Source organism: Passer domesticus, chromosome 5 (assembly GCF_036417665.1).
Source record: "Passer domesticus isolate bPasDom1 chromosome 5, bPasDom1.hap1, whole genome shotgun sequence".
NCBI classification, from domain to species: Eukaryota; Metazoa; Chordata; class Aves; order Passeriformes; family Passeridae; genus Passer; species Passer domesticus.
In genome coordinates this window covers 49,177,385-49,194,028 of record NC_087478.1, presented here as the reverse complement: position 1 = coordinate 49,194,028, position 16,644 = coordinate 49,177,385, and the positions used below count along the sequence as shown (strand labels likewise).

Genomic DNA, 16,644 nt, shown 5'->3' with positions numbered 1-16,644 from the left:
GCCACCCAGAGCCACAGACTTCATTTTCCTCTGGCATGCCTCAGGAAAGACCACTTACCACCACAACCACCAGCTCTCCACAGCGTGGGTATGCTGGCACTCCTTTCCTATGGCATCTGCTAGTGGTGGCTGCATAACAGGATTCAGGACCATGCAGCCTAAGTGAGCACTGCTGTGGCTCCCCAAAGCCTCCATCTTCCCCCTGCCAGAGTCTGAACCCACTCTTGGCCCCATGTCAGGGTGAGGAGCCCACCTTGCAGGGGCACTGTCCCCCTTTCTCCTAGCAGCATGGCTGGGCTCAGCCTCCTTGATGCCCCCCAGGAGGGTGGGGTAGCTGGTGTATCACGTCACGCTAACTAGGGCATGGAGAGATGCAAAGCTCTAGGGACCCCAGCCAGACACAATTCAAAACTCAAGTGAGTTTTTCCCTGACTTTCCTAAAGCACCCTGACCAACATTAGTGCTAGGGAGAACAAGGGACTGAAAACCAGGGGCCAAGTGGAAAAGGGAGGGGACTTAGTCTGTGGCACACTTAGCCTGTCCTCACCCCACACTTCTTGCTGCCCTACAAGAGCAATGGCAGTGCTCCCTCCTTCCCCTGGAGGGCTGGGCAGTTGGGTCTTAGGAGGAGAAAAATATCCCATCGTGTACCACCCACACCTCCCCAGTAACACACAAGCCCGCAGCCTGCCACCCATTCCCATTATGAATGGTATTTAATTCTCCTTTACAGGCGGTTTGCCAGTGAAAGGCTCCATTAATAATTTACAAGCAATAAAGAGTACAGCTCCCATAAAACGAGGGTTTGTTGTAACCTTATTGTCACTCCAGCCGCAGTGGGTCACGGGTGTATGAGCCATGCTCCCTGTGCCCTGGGGCCAGAGGCGAGGTAGATGAGGAGAGAAGACCCGGAGCACACGGTGCCCTGGGCAGGGGAGATGGAGGTGACAGGAGAAGAGCTCAAGAGCTGGAAATCTGTGTGAGAAATGCTCCTACGCAGCCTGATCCCACACAGCTCCCCTGCGTTCCCTGTCTGTCAATCTGACCACGTACAAGGGCAGCCCAAGGTGACAGGGAACAGCCCGCAGGGGTGGTTTCCACCATGATGGAAGATGTCTTTCCAGGGAAATACAGAAAGCTCAGACAGAGGAGGCACTGTTATCTGTTACTTCCTTGCTCTTGGTGGCCCTCAAGGGGATGAGAAAGGCTACCCTGGGGGGCCTTAGCTGCCAGCATCCCCTCAGGGAGGAAGAACACACTACCTGGAAGGGCTTGGGAAGGCAGGGACCTCTGAGAGCAGCTCTTGGGGACAGTAGGGGCAGCAGCCGCCCTGCCACCCCCCCACTCAGTCATCGCCCTCCTCAATCCACAGCGGGCGGGTTTGCTCCTGGAAGATGCATCCACGAACCAGCTTGGGCAGCTCCTCGGCGTGGCTCCAGGCGTGGGGCTCCACTGGGGCCCAGGAGCACGGCAGGGTGTGGAGAGCCCGCTCCACAGCACGGCACACCTTCAGCACCTCCGAGTCCCGCTGGCCCGCCTTCCCCAGCAAGCTCCTGCGGAAAACACAGGGACAAATGTCACCCTGGGCATCAACAGGTGGGGGGCAAAACCACCATGTACAGAAAGGAATTACCCTCCTCACAGCACCAAGCCCAGCACACACACGCAGTGCTCTCTCCTGATCCTTGTTCTGTCTCTGAACAGAGACCAGGGATTCTCTCTCCTCCCATGACACCCTCCATCCATCCATGCCATGCTCTTTCCTCACCTGAGTCCTCTAACATTCTTCTCAGTGACCTCGACATGGATAACGATGGGGTATATTTCACTTTTAATTAGATCCCTCACACCCTCAACTCCCAGCTCTAGCAGGCAGTGTTTATTCTGGAAAGGAAATTGAATAGATTTACTGATTTAAATGGAGAAAAAATAACCCCAGCCCCTGACAGTTACATTAAATCAAACCCCATACTGTGCAATATCATTGCTTTTCCAATACTAATTCCATTAAAAGTGAGATTTATGGACAGTGCCAATAGAAAAGGGGAGAATTAAAGAGCAGGGTCACCCACTCCATCACTGTCAATCCAACCCAAGAGCTCACTGGACCCCTCTCTCAGCCACAGCTCATCGTCACATCCTCTTTGTCATCGCTGTCACCCACAGCCTCACATTTCTGCCCTGAGCAGAGCTGTTGCCACCTTGGTGAACATGAGGAATGTGAGAGCAGGGAGGTCACTTCTGAGTATGGCATGTCCCACTGCCTCCCCCACAAATCCCCATTTCCCATTTATTTTATCTGAGCTCATCAGAGACTCAGGGAAATGTCCACATCTGCTGCTCCACAACTCCACAGTATCTCAACCTGAAACACTCTCCAAATTACACAACCCCCAAGCAAGCAGCTCCTTTTCTATCACCACACCACTCTCCTTCTTCCCCCAGTGAGCTGCCCTCTCCTCTCCTCCAGTCTGAATGAGCTGCCCTATCCTGGCCCTTTCTCCCCACACCAAAAGCCTCAGCACCTTCTCCATTGCCTCCCGGATCATGTGGATTCGTCCACTCTCCCTCTGGTCCTGGGGGGCAGCTCTAGACACAGGGTGCTCCTGAGCGTGGGCTGCGCTGGGATCCCCTCCTGCCAGCTTCTCTGCAAGCCAAGAGGAAACAGGAAGAGAAAGATGTCAGCCCCTTCTCCCTCCTGCACAGACTTTCTACCTCAGATCCCACACGCTGGCTGCTGCACTGGTGCTTATCGAGTTCAGTGTTTACAGATTCTGGAGAGCAAGGCTAATTATACAGCATCACACTTTGGGCACGGATCTCCTGCAGCTTTCTGGTAGGCAACAAGCGAGATATCACAGCTGAAGACACCCTGCGTGGCAAGAGCAGCACCTTGTGTTGTACCACAGCAGCCTAAGCTGGCTCACAGGCATTATCCACCCACTGCCACACTGTCCCAACTCCTCCCTAACAGAGCATGGCAGGAAAATAACCACTTTATCTTGCCAGATACGTTTTCTGCAGGGTTTGAGTGCAACACAGGCTTATAGACGGCTCCTGTAAGTGAGCACCACGCTGGGGAAGCAAGAGGAGTGGGTGTATGCTGGGAGAGTGGGAGGAAAATGGGGATGAGCTGCATCTCCTTTTGCTGGAGGCAGCCTGCTCAGAGGAAGGACAGCACACAGCAGCCAGCACCAGGAAAGCAGCAGAGAGGTGATGCTGGGACAGAGAACTGGGGGCAGCTGGATACAGCATGGTCAAAGCAAGGACAGCCAGGTACCCCTGGAAACTCCCAACGGAGGCTGACACAACACACCCAGAGCTGGCTTGGGAGCCAGGCTATGCATCCCAGTGTGGCTGAGGCAGCAGCCAGGCTTTCCCTGCCCACCATGCTGCTCCAGGCAGCTGCCCACACTACCACAAAAACATAGGCATCATAAAAAGGCTTTTAGGAGCTGCTTGTCCCTAAGATGGAAATAAAGTAATATTTTTAGCAGAAGGCATGTTTGGAACTGGGTCCAGAGCATGCTCCAGTTATCCCAGGTTCCAGGCTGGCTGGGCATCAGTGACACAGTACTGGTGACACAGTACTTCCCAGGCAGACCTGGATCCTGCAAAGCCATGTTTACTTTGCAGGCAGCAGACTCTCCTGGAAGATGGAAAGAAAATACAGGCAGCAAAAAAAAAAAGAGAAATGGCTTGGGGCTCATGGATTATTTTCCTTCCCTCACAGCCAGCAAAACTAGCAGGGGACAATGGAGTTTTTGCCCTCAGTATATATTCCCAATGGCAAGAAAAGCTTGGAAGGAGGTCCCCCGTGCAGTGTGAGGGGGACCCTGCAGAGGGCTCAGCAGGACAGGATATACGGCCAAGTCACTCAGCCGAGAAGCCCAGCAGCCAAAATTTTCAGAGCCATCCTTCAGCAAACCAGAGATTTTTCACCTCCATCATTACCTCGCAAACAAATAAACCAACTTATTTTTCAGTCCCACAGTTGGCAAAGGGACAACTCTAAACACTGGGAAAAGAGAGCACTGGAGACGTGAGGAAGGAGGAAAGAGGAAGGTGTCCTCTCTGAACATTCCCTATGGGAGAAATCCCTTTCCCCAGCAGCCTCTTTAGCTGTGTGTCAGCCTCACTTCTCCTGGCAGAAGGAGGGGGATAACAGCTCTAAGGTTGGATCCTCCCATTTTTGGGCAGGAAGAGCTGGCATGAAGTCAACCTGCAGATCCCACACCAGCCAGGGTTTTCATCTCTGGGAAGAGCCATCCAGAGCAGCAAGGCAATGCTACACCACCACCCACTCAAGGGAAGAGAGAGAATCCCCGTGCCTCAGGTGACCAGAAAGGAGGGCTGGCTTCCCTGTGGGCCAAAGAGATAGGACACAGTTAAAAATAGCAGTGAATGTCTTGCAGAGAGCCCAAAAAAGTGACCTGTCCACAGGTATTACATGGGAAGACCAAGAGATTCCCACACTTACCCTCTGAAGAGAGATCTCATGGGCTTCCCATGAGACCATAACTCAACCTTCCAAGTAAGGAGCAGCTCAGTTTTACTGAAACCGACTGAGCAACCACATATTGCTGCCTACCTGCTGGGCACACGTGGAAGTCCAGGCGAGAGGTGGGCAGGTCCAGCAGGTTCCTGATGAGCCGTGGTGCAATGCAGCTTGGCAACAGCACCACAGGACGGGGTGTCTTGACCACCACAGGGCGCACCAGGCTGTAAGGCTTCAGGCTCGTGTCTGGGTCTGGGAGACAGCATGGAAGAAGAGAAAGCCAAAGGTGAGAACACAGGAGACCAGGACAGCCTACGGACCATCCCATTGTTCTGTACCACCTCCTCATCCTGCATCATGGAGGCACCTACCAAACCATCTTACGTCCCTGGAGAGACCCTACCCTGGTTACAACACTCACTCATGGACAGATACCCTGGATGTAGACCCCCTGCCTGTTTCTGGGTCTCCCTTGAGTTACACAGCAGTTTATTCTTCAGAAAAGGTTGGATGACCAGGAGACAACTGGGTCTCCAAGGGTGACAGGGCAGGCACAGGGCTAACAGCTCACCTGAGCAGGGGTCCAGCCACAGCTGCTGGGGAGGCTGTTCTGGGCTCCTCTGTGGCTTGGATTTCACCAAGCGCAGTTGGCCCAAGGCCCGTTTCTTTAGCTGAGGAGAAAGTGAGGGCAATTAGGCTGAGAGCACTGCCCTTTCCACACACAGGAAGAACTTGCTGCAGAACATCCTCTGGCAAAAAGGATGGAGCACCCTTACAAAAAGCAAGGGATTAGGACTGCCATCCATTAGGTTCAGTATGGGAAGTGGGGAAGTGGTAGAAAAGCAGCCGCAGAGCAGTAACACTGCCTGGCCTAAAAGCTTTGTTTGCTAACCCATCTGCCACCTCTGTACAAGTTGGTTTACCCACAGAGTGGGGCAGATTGTCCCTGAGGTGGTGAGATGGCCATGGGCACACACCACGGCTCTCATCACCCTCTTCTTTGACTTACGGTATTTCTGTGGCCTCTCTGCTGCCCAAGCATCTGGCGCTTCTCCTGGATCTTCAGAAGCTGATGAGCCCTGAAAAGACAAGAGAGCTTGCACTCAAGCAACTCCAGAAGCCCCAGGGACCACAGCGTGCTGGGATCCTCTTCCCCAATCCCACAGACCTGCTGAAGCATAGGCATATCAAAGCTCTCATTCCTCAAAGGCTCCCAAACACTTCCACACTGGTCCCTGAGCAGGACTTACTCATCCCACACCACGAGAGGCCAGTCTGCAGCCCCAGGACCGCGAGGGCACGGCCGGCACAGCCAAATGGGGCAGGGAGCCCCTGCCTCCCTCCTCTCGCCACTTACCTGCTGTAGTTGGGCACCGTGCCCTTGTCCAGGTCCCGCAGGGTCAGGGGGTCGACGCGAGAGCAGTACCACTCCAGGCGGCCCCTGTGCATGGTGTCCGTGACGTGCAGGATCTCGCGGCCCTTCACGCACAGCGCGTACGGGTCCGACGGCTCCAGGAGCGACACGTTGCTGCGCACGTAGAACGAGTCCCCAGAGAACTTCTTCCCTTCCTCCAGGGCTGCCCGCAGAGGCTGGTATCCTGGAGCATAAAACACAGGTCACCACAGGTGGGGACGCAGCAGACAACAGGCACCAATAAGAAAGCCAAGTCCCCAGCACAGTTGTGGCGCTCTGGATTGGGGTTGGGGTGCAGAGGAGGCAAACAGACAGAAGGTCTGTACCTCTGTAACAGAGGTAACTCAGAGGATGCACAAGCCACACCAGAGAGGGAAAGCTACTGGAGCTATGGCCAACCCCCGTGTCTGACATGGTGGCCTAGGACCAAACAGGAGAGGAGAGAGAATAACTGAGATCAATCTCTAGGTTTGGGTGGAGGGTCTAGAAAGGGAGGCAGAGAGCTCAGGGTCAAAGGCGACCCAGCTGCCAGCACCTTACCTTCTAGGTCAAGCTGAAAGATGAGACTAGACGGCTCATCCCAGTGCAGCAGGCTCAGGTAGGCAACCTCCCGTGTGCAGTTCTCCAGGGAAAGCACCTCTTCCTTCAGCGATGGCACCCTCAGCTAGCAAGGACCCGATGCCATTAGATCTAAGGGCTGGAAGAGCATGCACCCCCCAGGCTCCCTCACCCATCAGGGTTACACAAAAGGTTTTACAGAGTGAGGCAGGTCTGGGAAAAACTGTATTTGGGGACAAGGCATCCTCAGTCTGCCTCTGGCTCCCTCCCCAGCCTCTGCAGTACCTGTTGCTAACCATCACCCAGTCTGGATGGTGGGCTGTTGTGAAAGGAAATGTGTGTGTGCATGAACGTGTGTGGGAGCAGGAGCACTGGTTTGTTTTCAGTTACAGGTGGGATATTAATTCAAGTGGTGCAGCTGTATTTCAAGTGGTGTCATTCTTGGCAAAACAAATGCCCTTCCCCTCCTCCCAGGAGCTTTCTTCAGAGCAATTATTCTCTATAACTCAGGAGGGTCACAAAGGCCTGAGAAATCTTGCTCCAGAATTGATTGGTTTACAATGGGCATGTGCAGGATGCAGAAAGCAAACTGCTCTGAAAAGCCACAAGGTGACAGACACAAAGGTGAGGGACACAAAGCCATACTGGCATCTTAATTGTGTGACTCATTTTTGTTTCTCCCTTCCCACAGCTCAAGGAAGGGTTTCAGAAGGTCTTGGCATTTTTACATGCACAGGTACACTCAAGTACAATGAGACCCAGGTGGGTGTTTGTGCTGTGTAAAGCTCTAGACAGGGAGCAGCCCTGGAAAATAAGAGAAATGGAGTGGACTTCAAGTTCGGGAGAGGTCATCTTGCACTGGGGATCACTCTGCACTCCTTGCATCATCTCAGGTGCTTTGCAAACCCACAGAAGGGGCCCATTCCCAGACTCACCTCAATGAGCCGGCACCCTTCCCTGAGTCCTGCTTTTTCAACCCGTGAGCCCGGCTTGACCCACTGGACATAAATTCCTGTCCTGTTCCCACCAAGGATGGAGATGTCTGCTCCAAGCCTCTTCTCCTGGGGTGAGGGGTGGCTGGGATGACCCACACTAGTGAGCTGCACCACCAGTGACCTGATAAGGAGAAATGCCAAGTCTGGCAACTGCGGTTTACTGCCTTTTCTAAGAGCCAGTCCCCCATGCCTTGTGTCCAGCTACAGCAGCATGGAGCTCGTGACTCACCAGGGTTGACACAGAGCTGGCAAAGCCCCACAGCCCCTTCTATCTCACCAGCCTCACCACCAAAGCCAAGCTGGGCTCCCAAAGTCCTTCCCAGCCTAGACAGATGCATGTCCAGCCCAGAGCAACATCTCCACCCCTGCCATAACCAATAGGACAGTGCAAAATTGAAGTGCTGCTAGGAAGCAGGGACTATAGGATCTTCATTGCTCTCCTCTCCCACTAGCAAGAACGGGCCTGCAACTGCAAGGGAGGGGCAGAAACGAAGGGTCTCCCAAGCATGGTCCCTGGCACCACAAAATGCCCCCTCAAGCACCCCAACAGAGTGCCCAGCTCAGAGAGCAGCAGTCACCTCCTGGTGACCTCCTTGCGGCTGGAAAGCGTGGACAAGCAGATCTCCGACTTCACCCTGGCATAGGTGCTGCTGGAAGAAGAGGAGAAGGCCTCCAGCAAGGTTCCAGGAAAACTGCTGCCTAGGAAAGAGCAAAAGGGAGAGGGAGCACTTTGCCTGTACTAATGCTGCAGGGAGCTCGTGTTCTGGGGGGGCAAGGGTCTGCCATCCTCTCCTGACCATTTCCTAGCATCTGACTGGGAAACTGAGGCTGCAGGGAGGCTTTGAATGGTCACCCTCCAGAAAAGGGTTTCCCATGTTTCCTGAGGACCAGCAAATCTTCGTTCCCTTCATCAGCATTTTGGTTAGAAGGCAGCAGCAGCCAGGGCCACCTGGATGTGCCCAGAGATCAGCCTCCAGCACCTACCACGGGACCTGCCAGCACCAGGATGCAGGATGCTCCTCTTCACTCCAGGAGACTTACAACCCACCACACAGGTAGTAACAGATAAAGGGAGTATCCAGTAACACCCCAGGGCAAACGTATTTCCCTCTTCTATTACCAAAAGTATTTCCCTCTTCTATTACCTACCCCCCTCAACAGCTCCCCATGAGCCAAACAGAGCTGATGCAAATAGCAACCTGCTCTGCAGAGGAAAAGCCAACTTTTAAAGCTGCTGTGCCTGACAAGGCACAGGGGATATGAGGGCCAATAGTACCATGATAGAGGTTCAGAGCCCTTGCAATGAGCTACATAAACCACAGGTGTGAGAGAAGGTCACTTGTCCAACCCCTCTCCCCACAGCACCCATTCCGTTTTAGCTAAGCCCACTGAGGAAAGCCTTGTACCTGTTCCATCTTCAATGCTGCTAAAGGAGCCACAGGACAAGCTAAAAAGAAGACACAAAATGGATGCGTAAGGTAGCTGCTTTTCCAAAGCCTGTTTGCATTCCATTCTCAATCTCAGCTCCACAGACTTCCCCACCACCCAAGCACCCCTAGAGCCTTCCAGACAACTTCCAGACAGCCTTTCCACTCAGTTTCCACTCCAGGTTCTCTCCTAACCCTGCCAGGCATCTCTTCCTGGACCCCACAACCCCCACAGAGGAGACAAGCAGCCCTCAGGCAGCAATCACCTTTTGTGGGGCATGCACCTCTCTTCCCGCTGCCGACGGAGGATGGAGCCGATGCAGGGAGGGAAGGGGAAGGTGGAAAGGCGGTTGATATCCTTCTCACTGTCGGGAGTCTCATCCTTGGGCAGAGTGAGAGACATGCTTGCTAACACCAACACCCAGCACCACTTCTCCCCTCCCTTCAGGCCAAGGAAGCAAACAGCTCCTTGGCTACCACAACCCTCTTTAGGATAACCCACATCCCTCCAAACTCCCAGGGGCGCCTTGTTTTCCCAAGCAGATAGCTCAGCTAGCGATCCATGACACTGCATCCCCATTTTCTGCAAAGCACAAGCTGTGGGAGCAGTAGCAGATGGACAGATTATCCAAGCCTTGTCCTTATATTTCTGTTTTAGCCACCACACACCCAGATGTATGAGTAACCCATGGGACTGCACATTTCAGGGTGCTCTGGGATGGCAGTTCAAGGAGTCAAAAGAAAGAACCTGACTCCCTTAAAAACAACACGATGCAGCTATAGGGTTCAAAAGAGTCTGGATTTCTCCTCCAGTATACAGAGATTAAACAGTAGTTTAGGGAGGACAGCATCTTACATGAGGCTGTTGGTTTATAGGGTCTCATATGGAATGAAGGGTTTCACACACTTTAGGGAAGCATTGGCCAGTTTGTTAGAGACTGGGAGCCTTGTATCTGAGATCTGCTACACCTTACACACCACCCCACACCAAGTCACAGCCTCACGATGAAGCCACTCCAATGCCTGTGTGCCCTTCCTGAGCAGTGTCTCCACTGACCTCAGCTGAGGGCCAGCCTCACATCGTCAAGCACTCACCATGCTCTGAATAGCTGAATCCCCTGGGAATGGGGTAACAGAAGTCCCCAGGGTATCCATGAGTCCATTTGCAGGGTTGTCTATGAGGCTCCAGGTGCTGCTGAGGTTGGAGCAGAGGGAGTAGGAAGAGCTGCACATCTGAGAGAGAAGGGACTCCATCATCCCATTTGCATCCCCCAGAAATCAGTCCTGACCCCTCTGCCTTCCCTCTTCCCCCTTCCTTCGAGCCACCCTCACCTTGCTGAGGCTGCGGCTGCCTCGGCAGCGCTGCAGCTGTGCCTCCAGTGTGCTGTTCAGCCCTTCTGCCTGGCTCAGCTTGCTTAGGAGCTCATCCCGCTCCTCCTCCAGGGCCCGCACTCGCTTGCGGTACTGGTCCTTCTCAATCAGGCTCTGGGAGTATTGCAGCTGCACCCCATCACGGCTCTGGATGGCCTGCAAGGAGCCAGACTGAGTGAGAAAAGCACAGAACTGCACTGCTGATCCACACCTCCCACCCTGGCATGGCTGCACAAGATCCACTGGGGAAGGAGAGGTATCCAGAGGCCTGTTCTTGCTGGGCAGTCAGAAGCCATTTACCTGGTCCCGCTCTTTTTCTATCTCCTCCAGCTGCAGCAGCACTGTGTTCATACGATGCTTGTAGAGATCACAGTCCTTCTGCAGCGTTCGGTATTTCAGCTGCAGATCTTCCACCTCCTGGAGGTACTGGTAACAGCAAGCAACGAGCATTAGCCTTCCTGAAAGAAACTGCTTTCCAGCATCCCTCCCCTCTCTTCCAGGCCCTGTTCAGTGTGCAGGGACAGAGGCGGTGATGAATGCTCTACCTTATCCCTCAGCTCTTCGGCCCACTGCAACTCATTCTGCAGGGAGTTGAGTTTCTGACAGAGATCCTGCCGGTCGTCTTGGGCTTCCTTCCAGTCATGCTCCAGGATGTCCAGGAGGATCTGCTCAGAGCCTGGCACTGGGCCCTCACCGGGTTTCTAAGAGGCAAGAGTGCACTGTCACTGCACCACAAGCACCAAGGGGGCAAGAGGCAGGGCAGTGACTGGCAGATTGGCACAACCGCCATCATCATGCAGCATCAATCTGCTGTGCACTCCAAGGCACGAAGTCACACTTGTGAGCCCAATCAAGAATTACAGAGCTGGAAAAAAGCACCTGTCACTACCCAGACGCAATGGCAGCCACCACAGCCAAGCAATATGCTCGGAGGATGGGACAGGCCAGCCCAAACCAACCATTTCCCCATCTTTCCAGTGGCTATGTAAACACTGGAGGTGGCCTAGGAAAGGAGGTGACCTGGAGCCTGCCCTGCCCTAGCAGGTACCTGCAACATGCCCTGCAGCTCCTGCAGCGACGCTGTGAGCCGCTGGTTCTCAGCCCACAGCTCAGACACGGTGTCGGGGTGGCCGCGCTCCTCTGCCTCTCGCTGGGGCGGTGCCGACGCCTGTCTCCGCAGCAGGCTGCACTCCTCCTCCAGGCTGGAGACTTTGCATTTCAGCTGGTCCACCTGCAAGCCAGGGAAGAAACAGTCTGACACACATGGCCCTGCACCGCTGCCTTACTAGGAGAGCGAAGTAGAGAAGGTGCTGAGAGGAAAACACGTCTGGAGGCGAGCAAGGCACGGGAGGCAACCACAGGCAACCATGTGAAGGAGTATCCACTGCTGGGCCGAGGTTGGCAGCACAGCTGCACACAAAAACTTCTCCCTCAGGGAAAGGAGGAAGACGCACTTGCATAAGCACATTCAGGATCATCTCTTGATGCAAGAACTTTCTTGCTACCCTGGGGCATCCACAGTGCAGCTAGCCTTGACCGTGGGTGGATGTGGGACCTCTGGTGCACTGCCAGGGCCAGCAGCTGTGAGTATCGCAAAGATTCCTAGAGCAGCTGAGAAACAAATTCACAAGGGAAAAATCCACTGGAGGCTACTCAGTGTGGGAGGCCACCTCTGGCCTGGGAGGTGTTTGAGGTTCAAGCTGCTGGAGGCTGCAGAGTACTACAGGGGCAAGCCAGTCCCATCATCATTCCCTGGCCTGGTCCCACATTCCTCCATCAACATGTCACAGGAGACAGCAGAAGTCAGCAACTTTTAAGGATAACAAAGATCCTCCCAGACCTGTAATGACTGATAAGATTGATCAGAGAACCAATTTCACAGGTAAGTAAGGCTTTGAGAGGAAATGGGACAGGAGAAGCTTATGAAAGCCACCAAGAAGCACTGCCAAAACTTCCTGGACCGATTCAAGGAGGGATGAATTATTTCTGTGAATCTGCCCAAAAGACCTACAATGACTTTTGGGGACCAGACACTTCGGGACACAAGAGTCAGGAGGGGAAGGCAAGCTGAGACGCTGCTTCCATGGGGATTTCTTCAGCCCACAGCTGCCTTCAAGTGATTCACCTCCCTACTCCAAAGAGGCCCAGGGAAGCTGGTATTGGCAGGAATACCGGAAAAAAAGGTACAGGAGGATTCTGCCACTGGCAGGACAGAATAAGGTATGAAAGGCAATCACAAGGCTGTGTGAGAGGTCCAGGCCCAGACTGGTAGGGGGAATGCCAGGAGGCAGCAGAGCACTTAAAAAATATGGATTATTAATAGGTTCAAGGTAGGGCTGGCCTTGCCCAGGCAGGAAATGGGTGCATGTTTGCAGGAGGTGAGAGCCTGGCAGCTGGAGTGCAGTGTCATGAATTCCTGCAGCTATGCAGGGCATGAGTCTTACAAACGTCACGAGAGACATGAGGAGGCGGTGGGGAGTGGCAAGGAGAATGGAGTCTGGGCCAAAAGGCTCCTAAGCTCAGCAAGGCAGGCTGGCCAGCTGCAGGCAGCACACACACACACCCAGTATGAGTGGCTGCACAGCCACTGGCCTCCCTAGGGAGAGGAAAACGCAAACCCTTGAAGGGGATAAAGTAAATACAAACACACAGCTTGACAAAGTGGAGCTGTCTGCTGCCTGCCTGTGCTGCCCAGAGAGGACTGCACACAGGGCATCTTGTGGTGCCAGCAGCCAGGCTGAGCATCAAGGCATGCCAGGGAAAGCATCAGCCCTGCTTCTGGCTCCTCTAGAGATATACCTCCAACTACATCAGTTGGCAGGAGCTGGTGATGTATCTCCAGCTGCCCCCGGGCAGTGGCGAGCCTCCTGCACTGTGCCCATGCCTCAGCCTCTCTGCAGGCCACATTTCCATCAAGAGCAGGGCAGGATCCCCATCACGCATCCTCTGTGCCATCAGCTCCTTCACGCTCACAAGCCACCATGTGCAGACATCCGTGTGCATCCTTCTCGGCCGTCAGACCCCCAGCACATCCCGCTGCCCACCCTGTGCTCCCCAGGACCCTACCAGCAGCTGCAGGTCCCTGCTCCGCAGCACAGCCACGTTCTTCTCCTCGCAGAGCTGTGCGTAGCGCATGGCCATCATGTAGTTCTCGTCCTTCAGCCTCAGCAGCTCCACGCTGTTGGAGTCCCACTCCTCTCTCAGCCGCTGGCAACGCTCCTGCACCTTCAGGAGCTCCTTCAGCTGCTGCTCCAGCCGGACCTGCTCTTGCTCCAACGCCTGGTTTTTCACCTGGAGCTGGTGCTCCTTCAGCAGGTGCTCTTTCCGTTGAGCCCTCACCTTCTTCACCTCCATCATCAGGAACTGAGTTAGTCCCTCAGGGCCTTCCTCATCTGGGGAGAGACAAAGGAGAACCTGTTCCTGGCTGCTGAAACAGGGGTAACCCCAAGAAACAGATTTTGCCCAATGCTCTGTTTTCCACCAAGAGGTGACAAGTTGTCCTGAGGGTTTGCAGCCCTTGTTGTCCCAGGCTTATGGCACCACAGTCTTTCACACCTGTATAGGTGGCCCCCTCCCTGCCAGTTCCAGAGTACAGAACTGTCAGGATTCCTCACACACTGCCAGCACAAACCCGGGTTTTAAGCAGACACATGAACTTGCACAAAATTTTCTGGCCCTTCCCATGCAAGCAGCAGCTGAAGGGAGAACAGAGCACCTGCTCCTACCCAGGATCATAGAGCAGCGCTGGGCTGGTTCCCTCCCCGTGAGCCGTGTGTAGTGCTCTGGGTAGTAAAACTCCAAGGATTCCAGGAAGGCTTCGTAGCCTCGCTTTCCACGGCGCCGAAGGATGTCCATCAGGTAACCTGGAAGAACAGATAAAGAGCTAGGATTAATTCCTTGAAAAACAGAGAGACCACTGTGTAGCCCCACTTTGTGATATGAAAATAGCATCTCCATCAGATCTACTTCCATCCACAAAAATGGGAATGGCTAGAGGAGAGGGAATGAGGCGAGAGCACTGCCCTCTTCTGTGTGCATGCAGGGCGAGGCCCTGGGTACAGAGCACCTCAGAGAAGAGCAGAGCTGAGCGAGCAGCGCGGTGTGTGTTCAGCATCCACTCTGTGTCAAAACCACATTACCCCCCCAAACCAGGCCCATCCTAGTGCAAGCTGGTGTCTTCTCCCACCTGTCTGGTTGCTCTTGCAAGGGAACCGGCAGGAGTTCAGCACCTCCTCCTCGTCCTGCTCGTCTATGACGCGGCACTGGCGCAGGTACGGGGTGAGCTTGGCCGGGTTCAGGGAGCGGGTCAGCTGGTGTCGGGCGCTCTCGATCTTCTCCCAGAGGGTGTCTTCCTCCTCCTCCTGCTCTGAGAGGCTGCTGGCTTGGAGAGGCGCATTCTCCACGGCTGGAAGGATAAAAGGAAAGGAGAAGATGATGAGGAATGATGGAGAAGCACAGTTAGAAAGCATAAGTCAGCATGGGACAACATGAGTTGACGTATGATCCTGCAAATGTTCCATTTGTTCAATCTTGCAAATGAGACTCAGATACATTAGAAAATATTTTACATAAAAATGGGTTCAGCAGCATCTTAAGTGTCCACCTAGAGCCTTAGATATGTAGAAGGCAAGTGGTGCATAAGGGAGTTAGAACCCTATACAGTAGGAAGTCTAGAGAAGATACTATCCTTATCTCTCAAACATTCTTAAATGCCTCCAGCCACACCTTCCCTTTTGTCCCATCCCTGAGAATGGCAAACTCCCAGGACCAAGATTTTTTGCAGCCTGGGACATGCTTTCTCATCCTTGGGGCTGGAAAGTATCCAGCAAATGAATCCCTGGCACTGTGCACCAAGCCTTGGTGACAAACAAGTTCTCGAGGGCACCATCCCACAGAGAAGCTTGGCTACAGGTACTGGCATCAGCAGGGAATCACATGAGCATATCTTTGGTGTACCTTCCACACAGCTGTACGGAGCCCTGAAAATATGTAGCAACAAGGCAAGCACTCTGCCAACCAAATAAAGCAAGAGAGAACCCCTCAAGCGAAGGGGCCAAAACCTCTCAGAGCCATGGTGAACCTGCCCATGAAGTCCTACAAGCTGTGATGGAGCAGGTATGCACAATGTGCTCTCTCTCCAGCTATGGATCAACTCAAACAGTGTTATCTACTTTCACTTGAGAAATGAAGTCTGCTTCACAGGCCAGCACAAATCCTTTTAGCTGTCAAGGCAAAGCACAGAAAGACCTCCTGAGACTTAGAAGCCATTTCTCCTCCAACATGTGCACAGTTACCTGCTGCTGTGGTGCTGGCATTAAGTCCAGCTTTGGCAGCCAAGGCACACAAACATCCCCAGGGGCAGGGCAGAGGTTCACATTCCATGGGGGAAGGAAACGTCTTAGTCTTTTTCCTTTTCTTTGGAAATTTGAGGGTGGAGTTCTGTTTGTTGGTTTTGGAGTTTCTTTTTACTTGTGGTGCAAATTATAGCGTGCTATTTCAGACTGATAGCCAGCACAACAAGGAGGATGGCTAGGAGAGCTGTCTGTGCAGAAGTGAATCCTCCAGATACAAACACAGGAGGCTTGGGGTCTGATGGATGGAAGACAGCAGGAACAGAGAATTGTTGACACCACAAAAGATTCCCAAGTGTCTCATTTTCTGCACCAACAAGTTTAGGAGCCTAAATACAAATACAGATATGGATTGCTCAGTGTTGAATAAAACCAGCGTTTCTTGCAGAAGCTGAAATCTCATTTGAGACTCTTGTCACATAGACGCAAGCGTGCTGGAGGAGGACACAGCAGCGGGTCACAGAAGTTGAGCTGTTTCAAACTCCACAGCAGATTTGCCCCTTTAAGTGAAACTCCAAGAAACTCAAGCCGGCTGTGCAAGCCGCGAGCAGCTTTTCGGCAGAGGTGGAGAGGGAGGGGAGGGGTGGGCAGAAGGTTCCAGAGCCCCAGCCCCGCTCCCGCCGGGCACCCCCTCCCGCGGCGGGCGGCGGGAGCGCTTCCCTCCGCCGCTCTTCGAGAGAAGCCGAGCCGCAGGCCATTCCTGGCGAGGGGGCTGGCGAAGAGGAAAAGGAGCGCAGACATCCCCCACCACCACCACCGCCACCGCCACTCCCGAGCCGGTGCGAAACTCAGGCCCCGGGGCGATGCGGGCGAGCGGCCACCGCCTCCCGGCGGGGCTCCGCCGCTCCCGGACCCCGCTCCCGGCCGGGGCTCCGCCGCTCCCGGACCCCGCTCCCGGACCCCGCTCCCGGCCGGGGCTCCGCCGCTCCCGGACCCCGCTCCCGGCGGGGCTCGGCCCTTACCTGCCATCCCCGCTCCGGGCGGCTGCTCCCGCTCCGCTCCGCGCCGCGCCGCCGCCCCGGCAGGTGTG

At 54.3% G+C, this 16,644-nt stretch overlaps 1 protein-coding gene across 1 annotated transcript; it reads right to left on the bottom strand.

Moving 5' to 3' along the window:
- Positions 1 to 302: 302 nt before the first annotated feature.
- Positions 303 to 16,644, bottom strand: CARD10 (caspase recruitment domain family member 10). Its single transcript, XM_064420298.1, has 21 exons — positions 16,577 to 16,644; positions 14,450 to 14,668; positions 13,989 to 14,126; positions 13,330 to 13,655; positions 11,312 to 11,494; positions 10,809 to 10,964; positions 10,564 to 10,689; positions 10,225 to 10,419; positions 9,988 to 10,125; positions 9,159 to 9,274; positions 8,872 to 8,912; positions 8,044 to 8,164; positions 7,406 to 7,586; positions 6,453 to 6,576; positions 5,856 to 6,096; positions 5,508 to 5,577; positions 5,070 to 5,169; positions 4,592 to 4,750; positions 2,526 to 2,647; positions 1,769 to 1,884; positions 303 to 1,553 (listed from the first exon to the last, which is right to left on the bottom strand). The coding sequence occupies exons 1-21, from the start codon at positions 16,581 to 16,583 to the stop codon at positions 1,346 to 1,348; spliced, it is 3,087 nt and encodes a 1,028-aa protein (XP_064276368.1). The 5' UTR covers positions 16,584 to 16,644; the 3' UTR covers positions 303 to 1,345.

Bases quoted from the DNA above. Each gene is read 5' to 3' on its own strand.
- CARD10 (XM_064420298.1), bottom strand. The intron at 13,656-13,988 runs GTAGGAGCAGGT...GTCTCTCCCCAG, and splicing joins GCGCTGCTCTATGATCCTGG to ATGAGGAAGGCCCTGAGGGA. The intron at 5,578-5,855 runs GTAAGTGGCGAG...TTGTCTTTTCAG, and splicing joins ACGGTGCCCAACTACAGCAG to GGCTCATCAGCTTCTGAAGA.